The following is a 15,487-nucleotide window of genomic DNA, read 5'->3' on the forward strand; positions in this document are numbered from 1 at the left end:
ACTTCGTCTGGCAAATTTGTCTTTCTCCCTTTATAGGTTATGGGCATAACACAAGCAACTGAAAACTCGAAGGTGATTATCAAAGGGAGCTTGTTGGTAGAGAATCTCATACGGAGATTTACTATGACACACCTCGGACGGTGTTCTGTTAATTAAATATCTGGTCATTAGTACACATTCACCCTAAAAAACTATGGGCAAATTTACTTAAAAACGCAAGGCTCTTGCCACATTTAGGATATGCCGATGCTTTCTCTCCACTCAGCCATTTTGTTGAGGCGTTCCGACACAAGAGGTTTGATGCAATATTCCGAGGTTTTCAAAGTATTATTTTAAACATACAAATTCACTTCCATTATCACTCCTAACGACTTTTAAACTTTTGTTAAATTGATACTTAACCATGGCTACGAATTTCTTAAAAATGCATATCACATCACTTTTGTATTAAGCAAATAAATCCACACAGCACGCGAACGATCATCAACTATAGTCAAGAAATAACGAGCTCTACAAAAAGCAAGAACTGTATAAGGTCCTCACAAGTCACAGTCTATCAAATCAAAACACTCTGTTGCTTTATTATCACTAGGAAAGAAAACCTTTCTTGTTTATTTTGCCCGGAAACAAACTTCACAAGGTTTATTATTTTGTTTAACCAATCTATCAGCTTCTGAAATTAAGTCTGGCACCTTAAAAGACAGATGTCCCATTCTATTATGCCAAAGCTCAAAGGTTCCTCCACTCCTCAGCTTGCAAGCATGAACTGAAGCGATGCCTTTGAGAAAGTAAATCCCTTTTCATTGCTCACCCACTCCAATAAGAATCTTTGTATTTGGATCCTAGATAGCACATATTTTGTTAGTGAGTTGAATAACTAAATTTGAATTATTAAGAAGCTGGGAGACGAAAATTAGATTGCATTTCAGATTGGGAACAGAAAGAACTCATCGCAATTTCAAATTCCCACCAGGCAACATAGTTCCTTCTTTGACTGTCATGGTTGTCTCTCCATTAGGCAATTCAACCGAGCATGGTGCAACGTCATGTAAGTCGTTTAGGAAAGCCTCAGTTCCTATCATATGATGGGAGTCTCCTGTGTCAGTAATCCAAGGAAGATTTCTTTGGTACTTATTAACCTCTCATTAGTATTCTGGTAAGAGTTTAACATGTCTAGCAGAGCAGTCCATTACTCATCATTGAGTTCGTTCAGCCCCTTTTAATATGCATCTGTCCTTGCTTCTTGTCCACCATCCATTACAGGTGCTTGGTTGCGTGTGCATGCACAACACCTCCTCTGTTACTTCCTCCTCTAGTCCCACGCTTTTGAGTACTACCACGCACACCTAAATTGCAGCAAGCTCGAGTACCCCACCATTCGGGATAGCCTATTAACTGAAAATAACTTTTAGTTTCATGACCCTTTCGATTGCAATGAAAGCAAGTTTTATCTTTATCTCCCCTTGAATTCCAACCATTGGTCTGAATTGCGAAACTCATAGGGGTTGCCCCGTTCTTCCTTGCTTATCGTCAGGGTTCGTACTCACTCTTGTTGAGCCACCATAGCATAAGTACGATTTAAATTAGGGAAAGGATCAGTGCTCAAGACATGGGATTGTACGGTATCATAACCTTCTTCATCCAAACCCATCAGAAACTGATGAACTCTTTCCTCTCTACGTTTTTGTTCTAGTTCAATGGTAAGATTGTATTTGTAGCCTGCACATGCATACACCGATATCTAGTCATAGTTATTAATCTCATCCCACAAGGTTTTGAGTTTATCAAAATAGAAAACAATAGATTGGCTATCATGCCTACAGTTAGCTAGGTCAAATCTCAACTGCTGCATTTATAGTCCGTTACTAATTGAGAACCTCTGCTTAATATCATCCCACATATTCTTCACCATTTTGGCGTGAGAGATAGTCGATCGAAGGTGTTGGTTCAATGGTATTGAATACCTAGGAAACCAACATGGAGTTAACTGTCCACCAATCTTTGAGTTCCAATGCATCGTATTTGATTGTTCGATGGATCCATCGATAAAGCCATATTTCTTTTTGGCTCTCAGTGCAGTCCGCATGGCTCTTGCCCATTTTTCGTAGTTCTCCCCTTTCGACTACACTTGGGTGATCAAATTACCTAGATTGTTATTGAAAGTTAGTGTATAAGGATTGGAAGAGTTTTTCTTTGTTTTTGAACTTTCCCCGCGTTCCTTTCCAGCCTCCATGGCTCTAATACCATGTGAGAAGAGACGCGCAATTTGGGAATGAAAGTTGTTTTTTTCATTGATAGGAAAATGACAATATATACACCCGATTTATCCCTATTTAGGAAAACTAACGAATACAAAACTTCCTATATAGTTTTCTTATGATATACATACTAAACTTCCTATAATGTACAAGACAAAGAAGGAAAGAAAAGATATGCACAAAACAAGCCTTAAACCATATTGGAAATGACAGGCCAACATACACTAGACAGTCCGTACAAGCCGTCAAGATGCCAGACATGTCGATAGGACATGAAGAGGTCAAATACAGGTCGGATCATCAGGTCGACAGGTCACTTCCAATACATAATTTTTTTCAAAATTGGATGGGTAAATAGTTTATATTAGATAATACTTGACCACCTACTCATAATCGATCTATTAATACTGCGGGAATAGGTAAGCACTTGGTGGTTTTCGGCAAGGCGGGGTATGATACTGTGAAATCACAACTCGTGCAGGGGGAAGTCACAAAATGATCCTTAGATCCGACTACCACTCCAATGCAACATAATTTGGATTTGGAAAATCATAATCTAGTTGTTCCTGTGGACGAGTCTAAACAAGCAGTAGTCATGGACTATCAGGATGAATCTATCACCACGTTAGAGAACAGGCCTCTTGCCTGAGGTTGCTGGCTTCTAGATTGTGATGGTTTAATGTTTCTTGGTTGCAAATATTGTGTTGAAGGTTTTCTAGAGGTATTTCTACTTTTATGTTTCTTATGTCTGTATTGGTTTGGAATTCTCAAGAAATTGCTAGTAAACGAAGTCAGCAGTTTCTATTAGTGTATATGCCCTAAGCCATTAATTCAGACCTTTATGTTACTCATTTTATTATTAATAAAGAGATTTTTCATCATTATTATTTGTTTGCATATTACATAATAATGATTTATATCCTTGGTTCTTATTATTATAGAGATAATAATATACATGACTAGTATGCATCTTGATTGATAATCATGAGATGATTATGTGTATGGTGATACAAATCAATATCATAGATACTTATTAGAGAATAAAATATTGGATAAACTCACACTGAAATCACTACATGGATTAGTGTCATTAGTGAATCTCATAATAGTTTTGAATTAATCCTTGGACTTGAGATTGTCATAGTTTCCAACATAAGGACTATTATATTTTAACATAATCAAATGCTTCTTTAATTGGATAATCATAAAATTTATGATTGAGCATGATAGAAATTATGTAGAGAATATTGAATAATCAAGATAGAATTTGTCCTTCTCTCTGAGAGAGCTATTTTATGGGCCCCTCGATAAGTCAGATTGAGAAATGCATGACTATACTCAAATGAATTGATAATGTGATCAATGACATTTGATTTTATCAGTCTACTTGGAGATTGAGTAATCATAAGTTTGAACAATATGAGTATGACATTAAACATGACTTATGTTCAATCTAGATATCGTATGACAAAAAGATTAATCCATGTTCTATTATAAGGCTTTAATTCAACAATTGATCCTCACATTAATTGGGTAGTTATAATGTTTTACTAGAGGTCACTTATGATATGTAGACTTTAATAAAGATTGGGCCTACTACTAATTAATGTGGGCCTATCGGGTCACACACATATAATGCATTATTAGGTTGGGCATTATTAATAGACTTAATATCTATTAATATGATATTAATAATAATATTAATATTTGATAATAATAATAATATTATTATTAGATAATAATGTTTAATATAATAATATTAATAAACCAATCTATATCAGATATGGATCGGAATATTAACCGTTTCTATTTTCATTCTAATTTGAATTGGATAAACATATCGGCATCTGTTTTTTGTTAGACCATATAACAGAAATACGTTTTTTTAAGTAAGAGAGTTGAGAACTCACGTATACTGAAGAGGAAAATAAGGAAGCAAAGAAGGCCTAGTCGTTCCAAGAGCTAGCACTCCAAACAACGAGCATTCGTGTGGATACCAATAGAGGGTGTTTATGAGAAGCAGCACCTGAAGTCCACAGAATATTTCGAAAACTTTTAAAAGGTTAGAAATCAAATCCTTCTTTTCAAATTAAACGGATCACTTGGGTCCTGGGAGGTAATCTAGAGATTAAAAGTTTTTGTTCTGCTACATATTTTGGTTTGAAATGATCTCTAAGTTTTCTAACAATTTCTTCATAATCTTTGTTCACAGTACAAGCCTTTTCTTCTGGTTATTATGGAACCTAAGGTAAATGGGCTTTGTGTGGATCTAATTTCTGCCAATATGCATTGTAGCGATTAGGTTCGTATTGCGTCAGCTGGTATGAGTGAGAGCATTTAGCTTTTCTGAAATTCTTTTGATACTTTTGTCTTGGTCCTCAAGATGCATTCTCAATTCTTGCATGTTATAGTAATTGACCAGCTGCACATCCTATGGTTCTTTACTACTATTATGGAAGTCCAAGGGAACAGTTGAGGTTGGGTTTATACACTGCTTTAGATGAATTGACTTCTTGCATTTCTGGCCCTTGGTTGTTATTTAGGGATTTCAATGACTATACTAACCCATCAGAAAATTTCTAGTTTGGGAACTCATATCATGGCTAGATGTACTCGTTTCCAGCAGTGGATCTCTAATTTGGGTTTACTAGATTTGTCGGTGTCTAGTCCTAAATTTATATGGCATCGTGATTGTATCTTAGGGTCTTTCAAACCAGCAAGACTTGATTGTTCAATCTGTAATATTGCTTAGCGCCATTTATTCTCTTCTACTATAATTTTTCATCTAGAGAGGCTTTGCTCTGACCACTATCCTCAATTACTACAACTCTCTATGACTTCTTCGATTGGTGAGATCCTTAGATTTAGATTTTAGACATCCTGGTTGTGACATCCTATGTATCAATCTTTTATTGTGAAAAATTGGACTAATATTGTTCCATTATCTACAACTCTCAATAACCTGGCTTCTCGACTTGGGGTATGGAAATGGGAGATTTATGGATGCCTTTATCATCGTAAGTTACATATCTTGGCAAGATTAAGGGGAGTTCAAGCCACGTTAGTGCTTTCTCCTCATAATGGATTGTTGTACTTGGAGACAAAGCTTTGTGTAACTTAGAGGAGGTATTAAATCAAGAAGAAATTCTCTGGTTTCAGAAATCATGGGAATGATAGATAAGGGAGGGGAATCATAATACCTCTTTCTATCATACCTCTCCTATCATTAATGGTGCTAAGAAGAAAGTTTTCGGTTTACGAAATGAATATGGTGAATGGTGATTTGATCAAACAATTTCCTTGGATATGGCCTTTAATTTCTATAAGCAATTGTATACAGCTGGGCATGAAAATAATATAGTAATTAGACATATAATCACTTATCCTTTTCTTCTCGATAATGTCAGGGGATATGTCTTTCGACCGTTTACTGCTGAGGAAGTAAAAGAGGTAGTATTTGATACAGATCTCTATAAAGCACTCACGCCGGATGGTTTTCAAGCGTATTTTTACCAAAAATCTTGGCTTTCGATGGGCCCTCATATTATTTAAAAAATGCTTAATTTCTTTCATAATGGGGTTTTGAAGGAAAATTTGGCAGATATTCTCGTGACTTTGATCCTAAAAATTGATCATCCAGAGTCCATTACCCAATTTCACTCAATCAGCCTTCACAATGTGAGTTTCAAGGTCATTACAAAGATATTAGCGTATAGGATGCAAAAAATTCTTCCTTTCCTAATCTCTGGGAACCAAAGCAGTTTTGTACCTGGGCATCAATTACATGATAATGAAGATGTTCTTCAAGAGGTAGTCCATTGTATGCATTACAAGCATACTGGTCAAGGGTGAATGATTTTGAAGATAGATTTGGAGAAAGCTTACGATTGTTTACGATGGGATTTTTTGCTACATTTTCTGCAACAAGCTAAATTTCTTGAGTCATAGTTAGATCGGATCAGTACATGCCTTCAAGCTTATTCTATGAAAGTGTTATGGAATGGATTAGTGTCTGACAGTTTCATATCAACAAGAGGGGTTCGTCAGGATGACCTTTATCCCTTGCTTTATTTGTCATCATGATGGAAAGGTTGAGTCATTGCATAAAGTGGATTGTAGAATTGGGTGGTTGGTGTCCCACTAAGATTTCTCGCAAAGGTCTAGCAGTCTCACACCTTTTCTTTGCGAATGATTTATTACTTTTTGCGAAAGCTTCTGTGGACCATGTAATTAAATAGCAGTTGAATACTTTCAGTACTGCATCAAGTGAAAATATTAATGTTAATAAGTCATCCATTTTTTTCTCAGCTAATATGGATTTTGCCTTACAATAGGATATTTGTTCTATGGCGGGCATGAATCGAACAGAGGAAATTGGTATGTACTTGGGAGTTCTAATGATTGAAGGATGCATGACTAAAGCTTTCTTCTACCCTTTATTATAGAAGGTTGACTCTCATTTGGCAGGATGGAAATCCAATATGTTGTCTTTCTTTGGTCGAGTGATTATGGCAAAATCGATTCTCTCTGCTTTGCCTAATCATTTAATACAAGCAATGTATCTTCCCAAATCAGTGTGTGAGGAATTTAACAAGAAAATTTAGGATTTCATATGGGGAGACCAATGGGCTAATAAGAGAGTTCACCTAGTTAACTGGCATCAAGTAACTCTACCGGAGGATTATGTTGGGTTGGGCATTCGTACATATAGAGAGATGAATATGGCATTTCTGGTGAAACTTGGTTAGCGTCTTCTCAAGGAAGAGGATGCCTTCTAGCCAAAGATAGTAAGGGGTAAGTAATTTGCAGGAACTGCTAGTCTAGATGCTTTTGTCAAAATCATATGCTTCTACTCTATGGAGAGGGTTGGTGGATAGTGCATATTTGCTGCGAAAAGAATGTTTTATATCGATTGGGAATGGACATCTTACGAGCTTTTGGAATGACACATGGATTGGTAATTGCCCGTTAGCCCTTCATACTATTGCAACAGTCCCGAATACTTTGATTGATTTCATAGTGGCTCATATGTGAACTGAATCAGGTTGGATTTAGCATAATTTTGCTCCTTGTCTACATGTTTAGATTTGCAAACAACTAGAAGTTGTTACTGTGGACTCGACTATGAACTCGTTTGGTCAAATAGCTTGGAAGAATACATCTATAGGATTGTTTGTTTTGTCAAAACTACATTTCTAAGGCAAAACCCTCCAATAGGAGCTGCACCTAATAAAATATGGAAACTTTTTTGGCAATTACGTATTGCCCAAAAAATCCAATCTTTTCCTTGGTTATTATTTCTAGGTAAGCTTATGACTAATGGGGAGAGCTTACTCTATGGTTTTACTGTTGATTCACGTTATTTTTTGTGTACTTGACCAATTGAGGATGTAGTTCATTTGTTTAAAGAATGTTGTAAAGCTTGTGAAGTTTGAGAAAAAGTGTTAGAATCTGATACTTTGAATAAATTTTATGATATAGATTTTGAAGAAATATTTCTCAATGCTTCAAAATTGGTACCTAGGGATGGTTTTGCAATGTGTTCTCTTTAGATCTTGAGTATTATATTGTGGTTTTTGTGGCAATGGTGCAATAAGGCTATTTTCAAGGGTATTGAGTTACAGGTTCATCGTAAGTTGCAACAGTTGAGAGCCTATATTTGCATTAATGAAGCTATTTGGACTACATCCCCTTCTTGTGATGCTGATAGGACATCGTATTGGTCAAGGTTTGTAAGCCGGGATATGTGAAATTAAATACAGATGGAGCTACTAAAGGTAATCCAAAATATGACAGTGGAGGTGAGGTATTGAGTGATAACAGAGGATTTTAGTTGGAAGGTTTTATGGTATGACTGGAAATTTATAATTCAATGCAGACTTAGCTTAATGCATTTCTTTGTGGCTTGGAATTAGGTTGGATTTATGGATATAGGAGTGTACATCGAATTTAATTTTGAATGAATATTCTAAAAAAAATTTTGTTATTTAGGTCTTTTTATCTAGTGTCGTTAGTTGCTTAATCGACCTTAGAACATTCTATTGCACTATTATTATATCGAAGGAAATAAGGTGGCAAATAAACCTGCAAATGTCGTGTATAATAATTCTTTATTGATAGAATATATACCTAATCCACCTGAATATGTTGTTGATCTCATGATTTGAAATATGATCGAGCTCTCTATACCCTGAATTGTCCCTATCTAATTGGTCTTTCATGTTTCTTGGCTTTACACTTTTTTTTATAAAAAAAAAATAGTTTATATTAATTCAACGGATTTGATTTTTAAATTTAAATATTAATTCTCTAATACTATAAAAAATTTAAATTTTAAAATTATATTAACTGAATAAATCAGTTATTAATATTTGTATAACTTGTAAAAATTATGAACTTGGGCAATTGTCACTAGAAATTTCTTGCTAATTATTTGATTTGTGTAAATTTTACATTAAAAAATGTCATATTGATGATCTCAATACAAAATTTTATGTATTATATATAATTTCAACACACTATTTTAATTTTTCCATTTAAATCAATAAATAAATTGTAGTTAACTTTTGAGCCGTAGTGATGAAAGTTCTTCATTACACATGATCCAAACTTGATTAAAATAAAAAAATAAGAGGTCTAATTACTACAACAAACATAATTTCTTTTTTACTTTGAAGTTCATTTTTAATATAAAGCATATAATTTTATTTAATAAAAGACTTTATTAAAATTTTATTTTTATATTTATTATTTATTAAATTTTATATGAAATTTTGCATTTTATATATTTACTTAAACTTGATATTCACAAAATTTGTAGTTAAATTTGAATATGGTCTTCCCTTAATCTCAAAGCTCTAAAAGTGAAAATACTTTGAAGAAATTTATCATTTATCTCTTAATTTTATCACTAATAATTATTTAGTCCCTAAAATTTTAAAAATTAACTATTTAAACCCTCAAATTTACTTTTATTATAAATTTAAATCATTTTATCCATTTTGTGGTTAGTATTTTATATTGAATTGCTATTTAATCACATATATTATAATTACTTTTATCATTGCATTTACGATTATTACAATTCATCAATTTTTTTTTATCTCTTTATTTCTTCTTTCTTCTATAAGAATCGTGATAAAAAGACAGTAAATTAAAAAAAAAAAAAAAGAGTATAAATGATTTAAGATCTTGTTTGACCAGAGGCAGAGAATTTAAAATTTTCAAGAAATGTGAAAATTATTTTTATTTGATTGACATTTTCCTTGATTTTCGATAAATGTGAAAATTATTTCTATTTGATTGATATTTTTTCTTTAACTTTTTGAAAAAATCAATGTTTTTGCCTTGATGGCTCTACACAAATCAGTGGTAGGAGCGCTAGTCACCAATGGCGGAGCCAATAGCTTCCCTTTGGTAGGACACTACTGACTTAGCGCGACTGCACCGCTGCGCCGCTGCGGCACCTTCATCCCTCTTCAAAGCATTTTTCAGTCGCCGGTACGGCACGTGCCCCGTTACCGTACCGTCCCTCCGCCCCAGCTAGTCACTATCCTCTCAAATGGTGATTCTGGAGTTTGAATGTGTCTATCTCGCTGGTTTTATTAAACCTATTGATCTTGAACGGATCCTCTTCTTTACATGTTTCATATGTATTTTAATTGTGATGAAAGATGAAGAGTAAGATCTTCTTTTAAACTCTGTGGCTTTCTCTGAAAAATTTATAGATTTGTACTGAAATTTACCTATCTTTTCTCTAATTTGTCTTATTTTTCATTTAGTTTCTTTCTTCAGTAGTGGTAACAGAGGAAGACAATACCCTTTGATGGCAGTGGTGATGAGATGGTAGTGGTGGCAGCAACATCACTTTGCTTCTATTGGATCTAAGATTTTCTTTATTGGGCTATAGACTTTATTTTTCTTATTGAGTTTAGGCCACAAAACCTTTAGACTTATAATGAAATCACCTATCTTTTAAAAAAATGAAAAAATTCTGCGTCATTAGGCCTTGGGAGTTGGGCTGTATCTGTATGGCTGTATTTGGACGGTTCATCATGAAAATAATTAAAAAAAAAAAAGAGTGATGGGAGTTTCAAACTCGGACCGCGTAGTAAGACTTGGACGGGATAATTTTGTGGGGGTCCAAAGAAAACGCCTGTCTTTAAGATAGTTATTGGGACACTTGTTCAAATTCTAGATGTAATCCATCCTTCAATGGGGAGAGCGAGAACCAGAGCCAGAGCCAGAATTTCAGAGATTAATCCCTTTTCTAATGGCAATTACACATTTTCTAATGTGATTTCTCATCTTTGATTTATAAGGGTTCTAATTCGTTTTTAATGTTTGCTACCCAAATCAATTACAATGTGGAGGAGATTCTGGTCAAGTGGAATTTTGAAGCACACCATATCAGCGGCAGTTGTGGGTGGGAGGAACTCCCCGCAGCCGTCGCTATGGTTGAGAATGGGATGGACGCCAATCCAAAAACCTGTTGGATGCGGCGGAGGGTCAACGGAAATAGCGCTATGGAGAAAGACCGTGTTACTGCCAGCAACATCATCGCCGTCGAAGTTCTTTAATACTGATGCTGGTGATCGCAGCGATAACAGCAAGGAAGGAGGAGGTGGTGGTGGTGGCGGCGGTGGCGGTGGTAATAATGGCCCTGATAATGTGACTTGCGCGGAGGTGAAGCGATTGATGAGGCTGGTGAATGTGGAGGCATTAAAGCTGAAGTTAGGGATGGAGGGTAAGGAGGTTATCCCTTATTCTGAGCTCTTGCAGGCTTGCCAGAGCATGGGCATTGCCAGATCTCAAGATGAGGCCGTTGAGTTTGCTCGAGTCCTTGATGATGCCGGCGTTGTCCTTCTCTTCCGGGACAAGGTCTATCTTCATCCTGATAAGGTACCCTTCTCTTCTTTCTTTCAAGGTATGCTTATTTTGCTTCGACTTCAGAGTGCAAGCTGTGGGCAAAGTTTTGGGACACATCCCCTTTTGATATTCCTTTCATGTTTTCCTTTCATTTTCATTTGATGTTGTTGGGTATCTTTGGATACTCACGGGCCTTTTTCTCTATTGCTTTATTCATGTTTGTCATGGGACTTTCAATAGAGTTAAAACTAGATTATTGATTAGAATAATTACGAGATCAGTAAAGTAGATTCTCTCCCCCCCCCCCCCCCCCCCCCCTTTACATGGATCTTCATTAAATTTGCGTTTTTGCTTAATCTGAAATATACCCTCATAATATTACCTGATACTATATATGGCAAGGAACTTGGTATTTCGGTGAACTGAAAAAGGTTCCTACTTGAGCATCATCTGTTTCATACATGTTTTCTTCATTAATTTCAATTCATTTTGCCTGATCTTCTCACAAATGCTTCTGCCAAGTTCTCTTCTTGTCAATATCTTTCTAACGATTTCTCCTATTTTATTGAAGAATATGCTTTTCTTTTAGTTTTCTTTGGTACCACCAATGTTCATTCACCCACTTGCTTCCTAAATCCAAACTTTGTGGACTAAGCATAGGAACAACAGTTGGTTTGAGAATAGGCCGCACTGGCTTATATTTTTCTTGGTTTTGGATAGACCCACATAATGGCTCACGGAACTGACATCAGAAAGAAGATATATTCTTTCTTTTTCCACTGGAATGGGAAAGAGGAGACAGATTGGAGAATCTTGCTTCAACTTTTAATTAATTTTGCCTTTCCTTTTATTCCAGAATAGCCAAATATCATAACATCGTTTAGTCCTTGCTGACAAGTTGATATTGCTGGATTGAGAAACCTGGTTTATTCTTTCATTTTTTCTTTTTTATTGTCTAGTTATTGGATAAGACTTCTTGTGTTGTTGAATTTGACGTTTGCTGTATTTTATGCTGGAATCACAATGAATGTTCAGGCATTTAGTTTATTGAAGCTCTCAACAAAGCTGGTTTAACCAGATGAATTTCACATATAGAACAAGTGTGACCAAACTTGTCATGCATCACTGGTTCTTATTTCTTTTTAAATCTAATTATATTAATGGATTCTGGTCATGTTACCATGCCCAACCATGTATAATGGATTTATTGTGTTTTATTGTCTTCCATATTTAGATGCAGAGACCCCCCTCAAATGTATGAAAACATATTAATGCAGCGAAGGAAGTCAAGGAAGATTCAATTTAGGAATTATGTTGATTTAAATTTTCATTGTAAAAATTAGGAACTTTAGGATTCTATTGATTTAGGATGTTTATGTGAGTTAGATTTTCATTTGTTCATTGTGTGAACAATTGTATCAATAGAATCAGAGCTCCTCGGCATCTAAAGGATAAACAAAAAATGGGTCATCACATGTTGGTTAATTTTCACTCATTACGGAGTATATTTATCGTGTAATTGGTTTGAGAATGCACAATTTATATATAAATTTGCTTTATTGATGCTCTAAATAGCCTTGACAGGTGAAAGCTTTAGTTGATAATGAGCAGCCACATGTCATCAAGAATAATATATTTTCCTTACGCAACTTAGTCTGTGAAATATATATTAATTATATTTGATTAGAATGTCTAAAAGGGTTTAGGAAAAAGCATATGAATTCACAGAAGAAATTAGTTTATGCAGAAGAGGTTGATCTGTCAATTGAAGTCAGTTCACTTGTCTGCAGAGAATTATTTTTTCTGGCTCCTTTAATGACTGTTTGGGAGAGTTGGATTCTACTGCCATATATACGACAAGCTCTTGTTTAAGAGTTTCACTGTCTGTCTATTGAGAGTAGTCCCTGGATTTTCTCTTTAATCTTTGACTGGATAATACTTTTGGATTTTTGTTCAACGAAATTATGTTTATAGACCAATGTTGCTAACTCTTTGATGTTATCAAGATGTCAGCAACTTCACCTTTACATCTTGAGTACCTGCATTTATGAAAACTCTTACTCAGCTTTCAATTTTAAACTAATTCAGGGTGAATGCATTTGATGGCCATGTAAGGATGTAGAACTTCTTAAACCAGGGTTGGGAAAATTTCCTTGATTGGATCAAATATGGTCGGTTAAATTCTCAAGCCAAAAAAGAAAAAGGAAAATCTTGATTGGATTATTTTCTGTCATTGGATTTCATTTAGCAAATTGATTGTCTATATAGCATACAGTTTAGCTAAGAAATCCCCTTAAAAGGCTGACTGAGAAAGTGAGAATTCACTGTGTTCTGCACTTCTGCTTTCCCCTGTTTGGGAAAGAAAAGGTCTTATAAGAGTTGTTATCCTCTAACACGTTCTATGCATTTAAGTTTGCTGTTAGGAAACAATATCTACTCTGCTTTCTGGGACAAGCTAGTTTTCTGGTGGGACACCTTATAGCCGTCCATTTGACCAAACCACCATCTCATGGTGAATTGGGTGTTGAATACAAGGGTCATTTCTGAGTATAATTTGTCTTGTTGGCCTTGTCAGACTTATTTATGCTTTTTGACCAGTTGTCATTATTTTAGGATCTTCTATTATTTCATGGATAACTAAGCATTAATTTAAGCTGCTAATAAGAACTTTTTGCAATGAGACTTAATTTGAATCATTGCTGTAGCACCTAATCATATCAGGGTATTGTATTAGGGACAAATTCGAAATATCCCCTGACAACGTGATGAATTATCTACAACAAAGTGTCTGAATAATTCATTCCCCTTGACAGACCATTTGACTCGTGTTTTATTGGCTGCAATTGGCTTAATAAATCTCTGCTTAGTTCAATGTATACTTCATGCCTCAGTATGTTATCATGCTTGAATTAGTAGCCTTACATGTATAATGTTTGAGCTTTTTGGCTTTTATATCCTGCCAAGCAGATCAAAGGGCTACTGAGTGCTGTGTGTTATGTGCAGAAAAAAAAACAATAACCAAATTTGATGCCTATTGGTTTCTCTATACTCAACTTGTATCAGCCTGAAGGCATAATCGTTAGCTTCGGGCTTCACTTGTAACTTTTAACTACAAGGGCCAGATAGTATCTGTGATTATCAGTTTGGAAAAGATGTGTTTTTAGGATTTGAATAAGACCCAAAACTTCTATACTTGCCTCTAGCTTTCCTTTTCTTTTTATAGATTTCGCTCATTATCAACCATCTTCATTATGGATTGATTATGGCCTCTTGTTATATTTATGTTTTCAGGTGGTAGAGCTGGTTAAAAGAGCGATGCCTCTTGCCCTGACTCATGAAGATGATCCTGTGAGGACTGAGCTAAAGACACTGCAGGAGAGGAAGGAAGATATTGACATACTTGCACATAAGCAAGTCCGGCGCATTCTCTGGTGTGGGCTTGGTCTAGGTTTGTTGCAGGTTGGGCTATTTTTTCGACTAACATTCTGGGAATTTTCATGGGATGTAATGGAACCTATTGGATTTTTTGCCACTACCACTGGTTTAATTATAGGCTATGCTTACTTCTTGTTCACTTCAAGAGATCCAACTTACCAAGACTTGATGAAGAGGCTGTTTCTCTCAAGGCAGAGGAAATTGTTCAAGAAGCATAAGTTTGATGTTGAGAGGTTCAGGGAATTGCAAAAGAAATGCAGGACACCTCTAGATGCCACTGCCTCTCTTAAAAATCGTGCTGGGTTGGAAGTCGAATTGGAGGATGCCATCCATAAGGACTAATTATTTTTTTTCTCTGCTGTCATCTTCCTCGATCTTGGTTGGAATTTTTATTTATTGGCCATCTAATCCCACCTATTTTGGTGTAGGCCATGAGGAAATTCTTTTCTTGCTGGCTTACAGATTTCACCTTTCAATTTTTCATTACATGAATTCTTCCATCCTAAGTCCCAAGAAACTAGGACACATACCAGGATTATGGACCTGGATTTTATGCTGTACTTTGTGGTAACAATACCCTTCCGACTTTCAAGCATTAAGCTCAAAGCCATGTAACCGTTGCTTCATGATCGTGATGAATAGTCTGATGTCGAGATTTTGCTTAGTTTTGCGGCTTTTGTAATCGCTTCTCAAAATAAGGTATGATTATTTTGTTTCAGAAACAAATTACATTTTACGAAAGAATTTATATTTTATTTAAAATTTTTCGCATAGTGGTATGAATGATCATTTTTTTTCTTTGTATTTTTATTTAATGGATTATGCAGTAGAATTTGTAATTTTTTTAATAAATTTATATTAACTAATCCATATCTTTCAAAGTAAAATACTTGGAAAAAATATAAAGATAAAACATTTTAATAAAT

General features: G+C 35.1%; 1 protein-coding gene across 1 annotated transcript; it reads left to right on the forward strand.

The window, feature by feature from the left end:
• The first annotated feature begins 10,357 nt into the window (after positions 1-10,357).
• Positions 10,358-15,340, forward strand: LOC110606957 (calcium uniporter protein 6, mitochondrial). Its single transcript, XM_021745973.2, has 2 exons — positions 10,358-11,159; positions 14,418-15,340. The coding sequence occupies exons 1-2, from the start codon at positions 10,623-10,625 to the stop codon at positions 14,901-14,903; spliced, it is 1,023 nt and encodes a 340-aa protein (XP_021601665.1). The 5' UTR covers positions 10,358-10,622; the 3' UTR covers positions 14,904-15,340.
• Positions 15,341-15,487: the final 147 nt, after the last annotated feature.

Source organism: Manihot esculenta, chromosome 18, assembly GCF_001659605.2.
Source record: "Manihot esculenta cultivar AM560-2 chromosome 18, M.esculenta_v8, whole genome shotgun sequence".
In the NCBI taxonomy this organism is placed as follows: domain Eukaryota; kingdom Viridiplantae; phylum Streptophyta; class Magnoliopsida; order Malpighiales; family Euphorbiaceae; genus Manihot; species Manihot esculenta.

What these genes read in the sequence shown, in the direction of transcription:
- LOC110606957 (XM_021745973.2), top strand. Translation starts at nt 10,623, where the DNA reads ATGTGGAGGAGATTCTGGTCAAGTGGAATTTTGAAGCACACCATATCA. An exon ending in TCTATCTTCATCCTGATAAG is followed by an intron (nt 11,160 to 14,417) that starts GTACCCTTCTCT and finishes TTATGTTTTCAG; the next exon opens with GTGGTAGAGCTGGTTAAAAG.